Source organism: Dromaius novaehollandiae, chromosome 3, assembly GCF_036370855.1.
Source record: "Dromaius novaehollandiae isolate bDroNov1 chromosome 3, bDroNov1.hap1, whole genome shotgun sequence".
NCBI classification, from domain to species: Eukaryota; Metazoa; Chordata; class Aves; order Casuariiformes; family Dromaiidae; genus Dromaius; species Dromaius novaehollandiae.
In genome coordinates this window covers 82338439-82354661 of record NC_088100.1, presented here as the reverse complement: position 1 = coordinate 82354661, position 16223 = coordinate 82338439, and the positions used below count along the sequence as shown (strand labels likewise).

Sequence of the window (16223 nt, the reverse complement as noted above, 5' to 3'; positions counted from 1 at the left end):
ATGCAAATAAGACTGTTCACATTACTTGTGCTTGCAAGACCATTATTATTTTTATCCTATTAAAAAGTCTTCAGCAAACCCCTTCTAAGCATCAAAATAAAAAAGAATTTTCTTTTTTATGCTGCTTAATCTTACATATATTGCATTCATTTCCAAATGTATTCCAAGTGCAGATCTATGTAACCTCTGCAAAAGAGGTAAGATGTTTTGTATAAAAATGTCTCCTTATTGTAGCAGCATCTGGAAATAGTACAGGAAATCTAGCTGACTACTTGCGTCCAAAATACTTAAACAGCATCTGCTTTTTTCCCTTTATTGTTTTTTAAGAGAGGCAATAATAAACAAGTGCAGGGTACTGTTTTCTTTCAATGGATCTCCAAGTTTTTGTATTTGTTACTTGGAGTGAAGACTGGCGTCTTTCCCTGAGTGACTAGTATGAAAGTATTATAGCTTTTTTTTCCCCTCTTAAATAGTACTCACTCTTTGCATTCCTTCTTCATTCACGCAAACTCTCTGAAAAAGCCGTTTAAATATTTTGCTCAGAGTAAAGGCAAAAAATCTGACAGCTCCTAATTGCATACTGTGGCCCATCTCATCCAGGATTTCCATGGCTGCTTCTTGAATAATATCAGATGACTCTCCTGTCTCTTTTGCTAACTAAAGGGAAAGAAACAAACAAGAAAGCAGTCAGAAGTTGTCCCCTCCTCCCCCCCTCCACACACACTGTTCCGTGTGCCACAAGAATTACGGCAAAACTAATGTGCTAGTCAGCAAGATTTTACTCTATGTGACAGACAGGCACCTAATCTTACTGAATCTGTTCCATGTCAACCAACAAAAGAAAGCCAAGTTAAACCTGTTTAAAATCAAGAATGAACTTAGATGTCAATGGCAGGGCAGAGGAGCAACACATTTTTCCCCAAACACACCATCTGAATGTTTTAGCCTATAGTATCTTCAGAGGAGGTTTAAGATAGAAGAATATTTCACATATTTTTTGTCTGAAGCAGGCTGTGTGCAATTTTCTTCGACTGGTAAATAAAACAAAGCCTTTATTTGCAATGATATTCACAAGGTAAATCTGTGAAGTGCACTTGAGTTAAATTTTCAGACTTGCCTGAAGAATCTCAACCCTATCATACTTGAATTTCTTTGCAATGTATTACTTTGGCAATCACTAGCTGAAATGCATACAAAGCACTGTCTCTACCAGCTTTGCATATCAATGTTCTCTTTCTGTTGCTATGCACATTTCTTTCTGAAGTTTCTTAAAACAGACTTAAATAATGGCATCTCTCTTATTTGATACACTGAATCTAAATATGTTTAACTGAAAAGTTGGTCCTTTACTATTATGGAATGAGGAACATGCATTTCATTAACCATGGAGAAGGAGGGAGGAGGAATGAAAGAAAAAAAAAAGCCTTTGGACACGCATTGAACATTACTAGCCTCAGCAACTTGTCACAAGAACAAATTCTAGGATGCTTGCGTAAGCTGAATAAACTCTGCCCAGACAGGAGGCATGCTAATCGTACACTGTTGGGTATATTGCCCCAAATAGCCCTAATTACATACTTTCAATAATCTCAAGTCCAAAGTTGAGAACTAGACTGCAATGGCAGGACTGTTAACACCCATCAACTACTTGGTGCTTGGTTGAAAAATTTTCATCAAAATGGTTTTTCATCAAAAAAACAGCACTTCAAAAGAAAACATCACACAAAAGTCTTTCCAACAAATTCTCTGTAAAATATTTTCTTCCAGTTAATGCTTTAGTGTTTGCAAAGTTGAAAGGTTCAATTTTTTGAATTTCATATTACTTAGCTCTTCTTCACAGTGGCAACGGGACTGCTTTGTAGGATGTGCTTTAATTTGTCATGTCATAACAAATTTTGATATACCATACGTAACATTGACCATTAAAGAAATAAAAAAGGATTATGGCAGTCACTTACTCAGCTCTAACCATCTTACACACTTCTGCTGACCTGGAATTATTTTTCTAGAATACTGAAAATAGCTACTCTGCTAATTAACACACTTATTTCAGCCATTTCAACACAGTGGAAGATAGGAATCAGTTTGAATGCAACACGTTTTATTCATTACAAAGTAATAGCTGCCCTTAATCTTAAATATTAAAATATGGTTATATCTTAGTATTTCTAACCCAAAGAAATTAAGTGAAGTTTAATTATGTGACATTTAATTCTAATTTTAGAGAATGCAGCATTTATGACTGATTGAAAAATGTATCATCAGCCTATAAAATTACTACAAGACTCCCCCAAAGTACAAAAACGTCTACTAAAAAGGAGGGTGCTTATGTCTTTCATAATGCTGCTTTATGTCAAGGACAATGGAGGAGAGGGAAAAAAAAAAAAAAGTCAAGCACATCGGATTCGTTACAGGGTGAACTGTCATATATGCAAAATCAAAACACTGCTACGTGAACTAGTGATCTAACAGCTTCACTGGCAGCTCTGTGGTAAATCAGTATTTGTTTTTCCTGCCAGAAGAGTGTGGCTCTCAAGTTACTGATTTATTGGATTGTCTTTCAAATTACAGCTATCGTGTTTGACAAGGTCAGCAATAATTTTTTTTCCCCTTCTGCCACACAAAGTTTGGCTGTGTTCAGTCCGCTTTCTCTTACAGCTCAGCATTCAGACTCACCTGCCTGATAACATATTGAACTTGCTCTGAATGGAGAACAGCACTTTTAATAGCACTTGGCTTGCACGGTGAAAGCCCTTTGTAGATCACAGGTGCATAGCATTTCATTGCGTATCTCAAGTCACTGGACATCCGTCTTTCCTCCAAGATGTCTTCAAACTCACCTCTTTTCTTTGACGTGAGCTCTTTCTGCTGGGAATATACAAATAAAGAATGAGACACTGTCTTGAGCTATTCAGTGGTCTGCTTGGCTACAGCAGCAAAATAATGGTGTGCAATACTTTTGCAATGTTTGGTTTTTTAGATTTCTAATATCTGCATCCCATACTCTGAGTGCATGAACAACTATTACTTGCTTGGAACAATGATGCAATTAGAAAGAAACTAATCTCCAAGCCCTTCCCAAAACAACTTTCCAACTGCAAAGATCCCCAGTTCACCCTATACCACATTGCTTAATCCTGCCCAATAGGAAGAAGTCAAGAGAACACCTGGGCTTTGAAAGTTAAAATGCCTTGCCTCCAGCCTCTTCATAATTAATAGGTATTAACTAAAGTACCTTTCATTCCAACTGTTGCAATTGCATGAAGACAATGAGATGAACGGCATTACAAAAAAATAATGCCTCTCACTTTAAGCTGCATCTGGGACCTAGGTGATCCGTGCTGGCTTTCACCAAGCTCAGATATAAGGTACAAAAAACACAGCCAGATAGGAACAAAACAAAAAACAATTACCAGCTAAGTACATGTGATTCATACGGCCACCTGGAGCTAGGCCCTATCATAGTGCAACATGGTGCGCAGACAGACGAAAAAGAGAGAACAGTCTTGAGCAGCCAGCATCGCTACCAAGCAGAAAAGCTAGCTGCACATCAGGAACTAATTGTGGATCCCTCCCGCTGCAGAAATCTCCATGATAAAACTCTTCCACTAGTATCTCCTACGCTGGAGAGAGAGATATCTCCTATTATCTCCTATAACATCACAGTGTGCATGAATGACGCTCAGTCTTTCTAAAACTGAACTCGTATTCATCTAAACTTCAAAATAGCAGCAACAGCCACCAGCCAAGCAAGGCAACTGCATGGGTCAGGCTCAATGAAATACAAATATAAAGGCAACTGTTTTGGTTAAGCGCATTTTTTAGAAGATGCTAAAATAAAAAGGCTTCTGTCTTCCTCTATCTTGAATGGTAGCATACGTATTCCCTTTCATTCATTTATTCTTCTCTTCCTATTTACAACTCATGCAGAACCGGCCCCAATCTACATACTGAAGGATAAAACACTTTGTTCCACTGGCTCTTACAGTGGCATTTTCTGGTTTCAAGATGAAGGCCTGGCCAACTAACACACACGAACACTGGAAGCAGATAAACAGTATGTACAGCAGCAGCCGCTGGCTGTTCAGTCTTGGGAGAGGGAGTCACATTTCACTGCCAGTTGACCACAGTCACATCAGCAACACTATCAAAAACAGCTGACAGATTTAAAATAAGCATATAGCAAACATTTAGTTCCTGTCTGTTCATTAGCACAAGAAGATTTAGCCCAGAAATATCTCCACTTAGGAACCACAAAAGAAATCCTTCAAAGCCTCAGCTGTATCAAAAGTCAGTTTCATTTTATTATAGAACACAAATCCTACTATAATGTTTGACCTTTTCCTAATTTTTTTCCCCCACACACTGTAATCAAATCTGGATACAATCTTTCTGCCATACCAGAGTTTGGTAACTTCTAGCTTTCTAGCCATCCAGCTTTTCTTTCCATTATCATACTTCAGAGAATTGTCCTGCAGCAACTGCAGAACCAGTCTCTCCATGGACTTTAAAAATAATCAGAGGGTTTGTTCACGTAAAAGTTTCAGGCTTTTTTCAGGAGGGCTTTGCATTAATGTTTTCAACCTTTCTTCTTCTGCAGCTACATCAGTTGATGTTTTGCAAGAGCCAAGTAAGCTAAGAACAGATGAGAAGACTGGAAATAGCTTTTAGTGCTCTGCTGTGGCCACTGATACCTTATGTCGATCCCCTTGATCACAAATAAAGACAGCAAAGAAAAATTTACATCCTGTAACAGCAAACAGATGGCTCAGAATAGCATGAGAAAATATCAGTTGGTTCTATCCTATACACAGGCTTGTATCAGTGCGTGACAAGACATTGTTCGGAAAACCTAAGCTACTTTTATTTCAATTGCCGAAGTCTAAACCCTGTAACATGCAAATATATGAAAAGCAAACAAAGAAATCTAGCATTCAGCTCTGGTATTATTAGCCACACCAGCAGTCACTGCGTGCCACGGCCACTCCAAAACATGTCTCTGACAAGGGGTTTTTCAAAGGCCACAGCCAATGGAAAAGCCATCACTCTGCCACTTTTTTTCACTTTTCAGATTTAATGCACACCTAATTTCTTTATGTATCAGTGGTTATTTTTGTGTCCTGCCCTGAAGTAGCATGAAGGGAACCAAAACAAACACACTCTACCAATTACTAAAGGAGAGTTACTCTCCCCTTATACACTAAAGCCAAATTGCTGTCTCAGCTTCAACCACAGACTGACAGAGAATACATTCAGAAAATACACTACTGGAAACTTAGTAATGAGAAAATTCAGCTAGGTTCACAATTACCATGAAACTGGTGAACTACAAGAGTAAAATCAGTAGGAGCTTGGTATTTCTTTTTTTCCATATAACCTTTGAAAATGATAAAATGATGTGCTTGGGGTACAAGCACAGAGCCAAGGAGACACAGAAGAGAAGTTCAGGAATCTCCCCTGAAACCAGAAGTTGTTTCCTTCTCTCCCCACCTCCCTCCCCCATCCAAATCCAAGTAGGGAGAGAGGTTTAGCATCTCACATCCAAATCTCCTTGTTTGAGGCTGGTAAAGGAGCTGCAGTAAAAAACAAGGTCAATGAGGTCATTTCAACTGTATAACACAGGAAAGCCCATTTTGTCAACCCCAACTTGATGAAAAATTTCTAATAGCAAATTTAATTGGCAGCTTACTAACAGGAACACATTGTACCTTTGCGGGCCAAAAGGTTACAATAGACACGTCAATTAAAGTTAAACGAGAGTGAGTCATTTTCATTACCAGGTGTTTCTATTCCACAAGACAGCCACAAGCTCTATCTTCTAAAATGCTCTGCATTCAGATACCTGCTGCAATTACAGAGGCCTTCGACTAAGTTAAACAGGCCTTTTGGGAAGACTTTTCTTTAAAGAGAAGTCCTAGTCTTTTCTGAACTGTTTTTTCTTTTTTAAGAGGAGAACTGGTATTTTACAGTGTGTTTCAGCTGAGAAGTCATGCGTTCAAAATTGGAAACTTTAATTATCGTTACTTAAATCCAGATATGCTGCAGAGGTGACCCAAATTGTGAGTGTGTGTATTTTATGTCAACTTGCAGTATTTGCAAGTTAAGTACCTCAGGAAAATGAACTTTTCACTGAACTCTTTGGCTGTCACTTGAACTTGACCTCACTTAACTTCCCAGCTGAATTCTCAAAAAAAAAAAAAAGAAAAAAAAAAGCCCCCAAGCCCCTGCAGCGAGGCAGGGCTGAGGTGCAGGGCCGGACGCCTGCAGGTGGTTGTTTAACGCAGACATCCCGCTCGGCACCCAGCGCAGCCGGGGGGGGCCCAGGCCCCTCGCCGCCACCCCCCGGGGCCCGGGCCAGCGCTCCCCGTTACCAAACAGGCCCTGCGCCGGCAGCCCCCCACCCCACCTCGGGCTCCCCGGCGGCAGCGGGGCGAGGCCTTCGCCCTCGGTGCTGACTACGGCCTTGCACAAGCACCGCTGCCCCGGGCAGAGCCCCGGTAACTGCCTCCCGCCCGAGCACGGTGCCGGCGCTGCCGCTGCCCCCTACAACCCTGCGAGAAGAGGGGCAGCGCGCGGAGCGCCGTCACTCTGCTTCAGGGTAAAGAGCAGCAGCACCGTGGTGCAGGCGGCGGCCCCGCTCCCCCGGCCCCGGCCCCGCCGCCACCGCCTACCGAGTATACGGGCGCCCCTCGCCGCGCCCGCCCAGCCGCCGCTGCTGCTGCCGCCATGGTGGTGCGAGCGCTGCCGCCGCGCCACCCGCCCTATCCCGTCGCCACGGCCGCGCAACGGCCGCCACCCGCGGCACCCATGGCTCCGCGCGTCCTTCCGCGCCTGCCCGCCGGGCGGGGCGGGGCCGCGCGCGTGGGCGGCGCCATCTTGAGCGCAACGGGAGCCGCGCGGGATCAAACGTCCTTCCGCCCCGCGCGGCGCGGCCGGCCGGTCGGCTATGGGGGCGCGGGAGCAGTGCCGCCGGCTGGAGGCCGTGCTGGGCGCCCTCTACGACCTGGGTGGGTGAGCGGACCCCGGCCGCTGCGGGGCCCTCCCCGGGGAGCGCTGGGGAGCCCCGGCCGGCCCGGGGGTAAACAACTCTTCCGGGCGGGCCGCCCGCCGCGGAGGCCGGACTGTTCACTCTGAAGCGGAGTGATGGCGGCCCCACGCGACGGTTGACGCTCTGTGTGCTCCGACACGCAGGTGACGAGGGCGATGCGGAGAAGGCGCAGGCGAGCGGCGCAGAGGAGCCGGCAGGCGCGGCGGCGGCGGCCGATCCCGGGGGCGGCGGCAGCGGCGGGGCAGGCGGGCGGCCGCGGGGCGCTGGCGGCGCCCGCGGCTTCTTTGGAGCGTTGCGAGCCGAGCTGCGCGGCGCGGAGCCCTGCGGCGTCGCCCCGCGGCTGCCCGCGGCGCCGCCCACTGCCGTGCAGGTGGTCGTGTTCCGCGGCGCCGGGAGAACGGTGCGGCCGCGCCCCGCGGCGTCCCCCGGTGGCGGCGGCGGCGGCGCCCAGGTAGGGCCCGAGGTGGGGGTCTCCAACCTCTGCCTTGCCCACCACGGGGCGAGAGGCAGCGGTCTCTGATTCCTTCCCCACCTCCCCCCCCCCCCCCCAAGCCATAATGGAGTTTTTATGTTAACCTTAACCACGACTAGGACCCGCCTACTCCTGTAGCCACTCAAGAATGAACAAAACCCACCTGCGCATAGTTTTTCTTGCTGCCTCTGCTGTTTGCATCCATAACTTGTGAGGTGCTTTCTGCAATTCCTGTTTCCCTGCGTAGTTTCTCCGCTCCCGCTCCCACTAACGCGGCTCCATGTAAATCCCAGCTCCTTCGGGGCACTCTGCTTTCCTGCAGCCAGCCCTGCTGATTTCCAGCAGGATTGCTGACAGCGGCGGGTTGGAGCAGGGGCGAGTGCAGGTTTGAAGACTTATTTGCAGTTTCAGAAGGTATTTAGACAAGTGCTGTATGTTTGAAGTAGGTGTATCATAAACTGAACAAATCCACGAATGGGGCTGCCAGCACGACAAGAAGCGTAAGCCAGCCGCCGCGTGGCCTGTCAGCTCGCAAACTTACCCACAGCAATGCTTTTATGCTCCAGGGGAACAGGTTTATTGCTGCAAGTCATGAGCAAGGCTTAGGCTTAGCCTTTAGCAAGCAGCAACAAGGAGAGGTCTAGTGTCCTATGAACAAAACAGGAAGAAAAGCCAGGTGGCTACTTCTCAGCGTAAGTGTTTGTGGTGTCACCCTCATCTCGTGAACAGGTGTGGGACCCCAAGTGCCCTTCCTCCTCCCTGGCATCAGAGCCATACTTGACTCTCCACCAGCAACATGCATCTTGCAGAGCCAGTGTCAAGTGACTGATGGCTGAAAGCACGAAGGTGTTGCACCAAACAGGTGGATTGAGATCTGTGGGTGTTAAAATCCCCCATGCTACCAAAAACAGTAGCCAGGCTTCTTCAGCAGAGAGGCCAGGGTCAGCTAGAAACTGAACTAGCTGCCCCCCCGCGAGCAGTGTTTCGCTTGCTCGTTAATTGGTCTCAAAGCTTTATAGCTTCTATGGTTGTTTTCTTCAAGTTGAGTTCATGGAGATATCAGAAGCCCAACTCTAAAATAATCTCTGATGGGCCAAAATCTGGCTGTCTTGAATTCAGTGAGGCTTACTGATACCTGGGGTTTGACTATTTCAAAACCCTTTCAAGAGGGACCAAGCAGCTGGTTGAGTCCGTTGATCTTTCATACTTTTTCTGCCAGATTCCCCTCTAACAGGTGCTCCAGATTTTTATTTTCTCATGCTTTTTACCACTTTTTTTCCTGCATGAGAAGACTGCTGACTGGCCTGTTATAAAATGTTCTGAAAATAACCAGTTTTTAGATGGTTGAAACTGCCAGTTTTCTATAAAGGCTTTTACAGGGCTAGGAGATGTTTGGGTTTGGCTCTGGTGGATGCAGAGGCATGCTGTAGTGTAGCATTAGGATTTTTGAACCTGGAGAAACAGTTCAGCACCCTGCTTGCCAAATTCAGGGATTAGACATAAACTAAAATCACCTTGAGATGTATTACTGCTCTGAAATGTCCCACATAGGATATGGATCGAGGCACAGAAAGAAGTATTAAACTGTGGTAGTTACAGCCACTGTGTAATGGTGACTTCTCCATAGTTAGAGCCTCTGTGAGTTTTCACCGTAAGCCTCGTTTGAACAGTATGTCCAGAAATGTCTCGGGAAGAGTCGGTACCCAACGTGGCAGATCGGAGGTGGGAGCTCACTGACTTCCCTCCTCACCTTGTCCTGCCCTGAGGAGGAGAAAGGTCTGCAGCGAAAACGACCCGAATGCCTCCCAGGAGGAGCAATAGGAGCACACGTGCAGGCCCTGTCAGCCACTACGCTTCTATAGCAAGCAGGCATGGAGCGCTTGCTGGGTTTTTGTGGTGGGTTTTTTTTTTCCCCCCTTTTCCCTAGGGTACAGGCCAGGCCCTCTGGTAAATTCATCTCCAGCCTGTGAACTGCTGATGGAAGGTCTCCATATAAATTGCTTAGCTGAAAAGATGTTTTCACTGATTTCATTTTGAACATTTAATGCTAGGTGCCAGATATTGTGTTGGGTTTGCCATTTGTTGACAGTACTTCCTTTGAAGCCTTTTCTTTTGCATTAATTAGGATGCATGCATTAATGTTATCTGCATATAGTTATGAATTAAGTATTGTTCTATGTGTTACCACCAGCTATCAATACATACACTAGTACCACTGTTCTCTGTGTGAAACAAAATGACTTTAAGTTTGTGTCCTATCATCCAGTAGTAGTTTTGGTACAGATTTGGAAATGGAAACTGTATGATGCATAGGCCGCATGCAACAGTTCTTTTACAAAGTGTAATTTAAACTTGAAGTTTCAAAAGTTAATTGCAGGTATTAATTCGACTATGCTATATCTTTCTCAATTATGAAACACTTTGTAAGTATTAGCAAATGACCTAAGCGAGGAAACTCTGAACAAAGCTATGTGCTCTGTGCTTTAATGGTACCCTGTATATTGTGCAGGGTTGTTCCAATAAGACCCTACAATATCTATATATTAAAAATGCCATTAAGACCTTCTTTTTTAGTAAATCAAAGTCATAAATATAGGAAAAGATCCTGCTGGAAGGCTGTATACTCTTCTCTACTGCTCATTTTGGCATTTCATTGCTTTGTGAGAAACTATCACAATCAGCATTTAAACTGGGATTGCTTGTGTTATATTAAATTGAAATATTTTGGGTTTTTTTATAGACCAGAAAAGTGGCTGAAGAAAAAAATGTGAACAAACACGAATTTAACTTTGAAAAAGTAAGTCACCAAGATCTAACCTCAACATTTTAGTGTGCAGGTGGGTGTACTTATATGCTTGGGAAAGCTACAGTGGGACCAAAGAGAAACGATTCTAGAAAAGGTTATCTTTGGCAGGTGAGGATTTCCTAATACATAATTTTGGCTGCGTGCCATGCTGGAGGAGGAGTGTGCTGGCTGTTGTGAACAGCTCTTTATGAAGAAAGGCATGTTACAACTCTGTGGCCTTTCTTTCTGATCTTTCAGTGATAATTTGAGGAGGATCACTCTGTTAGCTGTGTAAAGCTATGTGAGTACCGATAATACATAGCGTATGCTGGTTTAGGCCCATGGTGTTAATTTTGGTATTTCTGATCTCTCACTGGAAAAAAAAACCCAAACAACAACATATTGACATATATATTTTTTTCAAACGGCAGTTGGCTTTTATTTTTTCATTTATCTTTTTGTTCTAAGCTATTCTTACATAAGCATAACTACCACTGGGCTTCTTAGATACTGATTTGGTTTCAGATTTGTGCAGGTTATTTTATATGCCTGACCCCTACTCAGGAAAGTGCTGTGATCTAGTGAAATCTGGACATGGTGTAGCGTTCTCCACTGCTGAAAACAGTGGGGATTTAACCACTACCTTGGAAAAGGTTATGAATTCACCACTGGTTCTGTCAGGGTCTTCCTGTGTGTTGTCAGCTCTACGTACTGGGTAGTCCAGCCACTTCAGCATCTGCACATCCAGGTTTCTCACCGGTGAGGTGCTCTGCAGTCAAGGAATGAGAATGCTCTGTAAGGGTTGGGCGTTGTTGATAGCGTGTTTTGTTGTTGTTCTTTGTGCAGCACTATGATTCGTTTTTATACAGAGGAGGTCCTTTCCGTGTGTTCAGTTTTATGCAAAATAAGGAGATTCAGATATTGTCACCCAGACATCCTCAGTGTCTCGAGATTAGACAGTGGTTAACTGTGCAGCAGTAAAGTTCTAAACTCAATTAGTTTTATGTTATAGCAGGCTGATTTCAGATATTGCCTGATGTTTCTTTGGGAGTACGACGTTGTTTCAGTCTGTCAAGCATTGTTATATGCAGGTTGGACAATTACAAAATGCCTTCAATTTTCTGTAATGTTTTAGGCTCGTTTGGAAGTACACAAGTTTGGAATCACTGGCTATGAGAAGCAGGAGCAACGTGTATGGGAACAGGAACGTGCTATCATGCTGGGAGCCAAGGTAATTGTTGCTTGTTTTGTGCTGGGAGATGGCCCAGCTGTTCTGATACAGAAAAATAGTAAAAAAAACACTGTTGGGGTTTGGCCCTAGTTTTTTTGAAAAGACGAGATCCCCTTCCTTGCCCCTTCTCTGATCTCATCCTTATTTTGTCTGTTTTCTGCTCTGACCATATTTTCTGTTCAGTCTCTTCTATTTTCTGTAGATATTTAGAAAATAGTACATTTGTGTTATCAGAGATGTTGCTTAGCTGAAATCAACATTTATTTATTTTCATTCAGACCATCCAAACCTAAACAGTTGGAGGAGGGACTTTCTTTTTAAGTTTCTAAAGCTTCACCTTCCCCAGCAAGTTAAGGGCTGAGAAAGCTTTTCAGTTTTATTTACCATCAGTAGCATAAAGAAGACAGAGTAGAAACTTTTTTTTTTTGACGTAGGCTGTGTGTAGGAAACCTTGTAGGCTTGTTATACCACATAAACATCCCTTTCTATTGCCCCCACTAACAAAGACATGATTTCAACATGACCTACCTTATATCCCATTAGTCACTTCCATTCCCCCTAAAGGAAATAAATCATTTTTTCTGTTTGTGGTGGGAGTGGGTTGGTTGTTTGCTTGTGTGTTGTTTTTTTTCCTCTATGAAAAATAATTTCCGTGCAGGCATGTGTATGTTTTTTGAACCTATTTGAACATTTCACCAGTGATGCCATTCCTGCTCTTTATTGCAGCCCCCCAAAAAAGAACATGTGAACTACAAGACTTACCAAGAGAAAATGAAAGAGAAGAAGACAAGGAAAGACGATAATGGAAAGGTTTGTGTGAAATTTCTCTGTAAAAAGACAGCAAGTAAGAGCTAGTCCAAGAGCCTGACAGATAATGCCCGAGGCACAGGAGGAGTACCTGAGCTCCACACCTGCCCTTCCTAATAGTCTCTCCCTCCTAGGACTAATTTCGTCAGTAAAAGCTGGTTGTGTGCAGTATGAAGGGTACAGAATCAGGCCTTTAGAGTGGTAGGTTTGGCTGCCTCATCCTTTGAAGTTGATAGACTGACCACACAAAATCAGCAGTATTTTTTTTTCTTGCATCTTTTTTTTTTTTAAAAAAAAGTCCTTCAATCAATGTTTGATACACGTTATCTAACCACAGAGAGCTGGATCTTCAGCTGGGTTTATATCAGCACCATTCCATCTAGGATCTTCCTCTTTTAAAGCAAGGGTGAGGCTTGTGTTGCACCCATCCAGCATGGCCCATCTGGCTTATGGCCTGCTCCCTTCGTCCCCAAGGAGCAATCTGATGTAGGTGGGAGCAGGCTGCCGGGTGGGTAATTGCTCTATCAGCCTCTTCCCTGCCACCCTCTTTTCCAGGGGACCTGCTTTTCCTCTGTCGCATGACTGAAAGTACCCCCAGTGCACAACCAAACACAGCCAAACCCTGTCGTCTGACAGGCATGCTCAGCCAGGTAACTAGGCATGCTGGCCTGGTAAGAGGTCAGTCTTTTGACGCGAGGATCTGTCACGTACCCAAAACGCAGGCCTCTCCCCTGGTGTGGCTGGACTTAAGACTACTTGCGTGGCAGGGATAGCATCTTGGTCATGAGAGGGCTGTACTTTGCATAAGGTGGCAGGAGGGTCTCTGGGCTTGGGGCTCTGCAGCGCCTCGGTAAGGAGTTGTCTCGCTTGTCCTGTCAGGTCTCCCACCCTGTTTTAAACGCATTCTGCTCTGAGGAGCTGACTCCTGTATACTCTGTGTGCAGATGGCTGTTTAGCCAAGATACTCTGTTGTTTTTCCATTAAAATACTATCTTTAAAAACAGGAACATAAAGGTGATTCTCTTAAGAAGAAGAAGACGAAAGAACAGAAGGAGAGGTGAGCCATTTTAACATGGTTAAAATTACCTTGCTTTTGTATGTTCCTTCCCCATGTGTTGCCCCTGTGTAAGTATGCACAGTCTCATACCAAAAGTCACACAGATCAGAGTGGAAGGAACTTTTCAAACTACAGAAGAACTCTTAGTTGCAAAATGGTGACCTTGGTCTGTGTCAAACAGTTTTAGAGGCTTTAGTTACGTTGCTTAATTGAAGATATGTCAGTTCTGTCCTGACATGTCTAAGGCTGCAGCTGGCAGGGAGATGGATGGAAATCCCTGTGTGTGGACCCAGGATGTGGCACTTGTCCCTTTTACTCTGAGCATTTGCCCTGAGAGATAATTTTGGCAAAACAGAAGCTACAATATACAGAGGCTTGAAAGGTAAAGTGGCATTCTTAATTATAGTGTAGCTGGTTCACTGAAATGTATTTCTCATCTTCTTTCTCTATCTGAAAGTCTGTGTCCTTTAACTTTTTTTAATGTAATTCATCCTAAAAATTTTGAATGGCTATGCAGGTAATTATGATTATTATCTGCTACAATTTGGTATTGCTTAATACCAAATACTGGTTGCATAAATAGGTGATGTTTTTGACTGTATTGAACATTTTGGGGAGTTTCTGGTCTTTCTCTTAATTCCTTTCTTCCCCCCTTGTATTTCAGGAAGGCCAAAAAGAAGAAATCGGTGCCCAGCATTTGGCCTGCAGGACAAGTTGGAAAATTCAGAGATGGGACCTTGATTCTGCATAGCTCTGACATAAAAAAAATTAAATCATCTAAAGTTATGAAATGAACTTACACACAGAATGAAATGGACAATAAAAATAAGATAGAATTTGTGTTGACACCACAATGCATCTACAAATCTTCTTGCCTTCCCACCACATCCTAACTCTTTTATCTGGATTTTAGTGTCATGATTTCCCATCTTCCATTCTGCTCTGGTGAGAAGATGAGAATTTACCATTTTTTTTAAAATAAAAATAAGACACTTTTATTAAACAAGTTTATGTTGGCTATTTTATTAGCTAAAAAATGCTAAAGAAAGCATTTCACTATTCCTAGAATTAGTTTATTGGCTATAAGGAAAATATTAATTTAATTCATTAATTAGTGGAATAAAATACATAGCTCTTTGCTTTCATTTGGAAGGAATATGTGAAAAGCAATACCTTATTGCCCTAAACCCTGAAGTAAGTATTCTTAAGCACCTATCAGGCATTCATCTATTTCTGTATCTATCTGAATATTAGTGGAACTGCACAGCAAAAACCTGTCCTGTCCAGCAAAATCTTTTACAGTTTCAAAATTACCTGCTTTGGAATGAAAATGAGACTTTTTAAAGTTTTCTCCCATGTAAGAGCTACAGATGCAACTTGTATACATGTGTACAGAATTCAAATTTAATTTTTTTTTTGAATGGGGGGGGGCTTGAATCAAGGTGACAGCCAATGCCTACTGGTTGTTCATTGGTAACTTACGTTTGTTGTGATCAGTGTTCCCATGCTAGACCTGATAAACCTTTTCTATGAAATCTCTGCCAAATCCAAAGTTTTTGTGCTATTTGTATTTCAACAATTTGGTGTTTCTGAAGGAACAGTTCTGCCCACAGAGTTAGCAGTTTTTTTGTTGAAGGGTGCGTTTCCATTAGAAATGGCAACTGTTAGCAACTTGCAAAGTGTCCTCACCGTTTTACCTCAAGCTAAAGAAACTTGAATATTTTACAAGGAGACAAAAGTAGTGTTAACTGTCAAAAGACAGGGGAAAGGTTCATGCTCTGTTGCTTACATGTAAGGTTATCTAGAGGTTGTTTGAACAGCTTTGGCAGTGAAACAGGTGTGTATAAGAAGGTAAATAACCCTTACTAGGGAAACTACTTTTAGGTGTACTAGTGAACTTCAGCTTACCCAGGAGGGTTTGGGAAGTGCAGTTCCTAGCTGCCATCTCAGGGCCTGAACAAGGCGACGTTTCATCTTAAGCAAGCAGGGAGGTCCGGGTCACCTTGCAGCAAGCAACAAGAACTGCAGCATAATTCCTCTCCCCCAAACAGCTGTATCAGGCCTGCTGTCTTCTCAGTTTAAGAAAGTATTCTGTGCTGGAGAGAACTGCACCACAGAGAGGGATGCTTTCTCACATGCTCCTTCCCCCCATCTCTTCCAGGTTACTTTCAAGTCCTGGAGACGTGCTGTGCAAATAGAGAGGACTCGGAGGGCTAGGCCAGAAGGGAAAGTGGAGCCAGATTAAGAGGGGAAGGGAGCGTTTCTGGAGCCATGTGGGAAGGGAAGGGGTGTGCAGAGTTGGATTGCTAAATATTTTTACAACATTTCATAGTTGCTTAATTGGATTTCTTCTTATTCAGTATTGGTTGCAAATTCAAGCCAGAATTAACAATCCTATCTGGATCAGGGATATGCAGACTAGAGAAATGTCAAATTGCTATTGTGGATGAAGGTGTAATCGCTAAGCAGGATTGAGTACAGAGCATCAAAACTTGCTGAGGCAAGAGATAGGCTTTGGATGTTACAATATAACCTGTATCTTTTAATTCCTGACTAAACCTTGTGCTTACTTGTAGATAAAATTTTGTTCATCTGGCTTTGGGTATAATGTGTTGTGGGAGTTATGTCCCTGAATCATCTTGGGTAATTTATAGGGTTCACTTTCTACCTCCACAATTTAGAAAAGCTGTTAGGAGTGAAACTTGGTCAGAATGAAGTGCCTCATCTTTGCAGTTCTAGTCTCAAGCTTTGTAAGCTCTGTTACAGAATGGGGTTGCAAGAAATTCAGTTCTTAGATTAAAAATAAAATTGCTCAGAATTTTG

At 43.5% G+C, this 16223-nt stretch overlaps 3 protein-coding genes across 7 annotated transcripts in view; 1 reads left to right on the top strand and 2 right to left on the bottom strand.

The window, feature by feature from the left end:
• Nucleotides 1–6807, bottom strand: part of GNPAT (glyceronephosphate O-acyltransferase) — a 27552-nt gene extending 20745 nt beyond the window's left edge. For 2 of the 3 annotated variants that reach the window (XM_064509275.1, XM_064509277.1), the window contains exons 1-3: nucleotides 6672–6807; nucleotides 2677–2868; nucleotides 481–657 (exon numbers count right to left, since the gene is read on the bottom strand). In XM_064509275.1, coding sequence (XP_064365345.1) covers nucleotides 481–657; nucleotides 2677–2868; nucleotides 6672–6728 — 426 coding nt within the window. In that variant the 5' untranslated portion in view covers nucleotides 6729–6807. The remainder of the gene's footprint in view (nucleotides 1–480; nucleotides 658–2676; nucleotides 2869–6671) is intronic. The other variant, XM_064509276.1, reaches the window with a different exon arrangement.
• On the top strand, nucleotides 6727–16223 carry C3H1orf131 (chromosome 3 C1orf131 homolog). Of its 2 annotated transcripts, none has more exons than XM_064509284.1 (7): nucleotides 6727–7078; nucleotides 7192–7499; nucleotides 10261–10317; nucleotides 11441–11536; nucleotides 12263–12346; nucleotides 13348–13400; nucleotides 14065–16223. In XM_064509284.1, exons 1-7 carry the CDS (start codon nucleotides 6727–6729, stop codon nucleotides 14192–14194), a joined length of 1080 nt encoding a protein of 359 aa, XP_064365354.1. In that variant the 3' UTR covers nucleotides 14195–16223. The 2 variants fall into 2 exon arrangements, with proteins under 2 accessions (XP_064365354.1, XP_064365355.1); XM_064509285.1 differs by having other exon boundaries at nucleotides 6855–7007.
• TRIM67 (tripartite motif containing 67) overlaps nucleotides 10726–16223 on the bottom strand; it is a 48318-nt gene continuing 42820 nt past the window's right edge. For both annotated transcript variants that reach the window (XR_010388466.1, XM_064509279.1), the window contains exon 11: nucleotides 10726–11074. The gene's annotated coding sequence lies outside the window, so the exon portion shown is untranslated. The remainder of the gene's footprint in view (nucleotides 11075–16223) is intronic.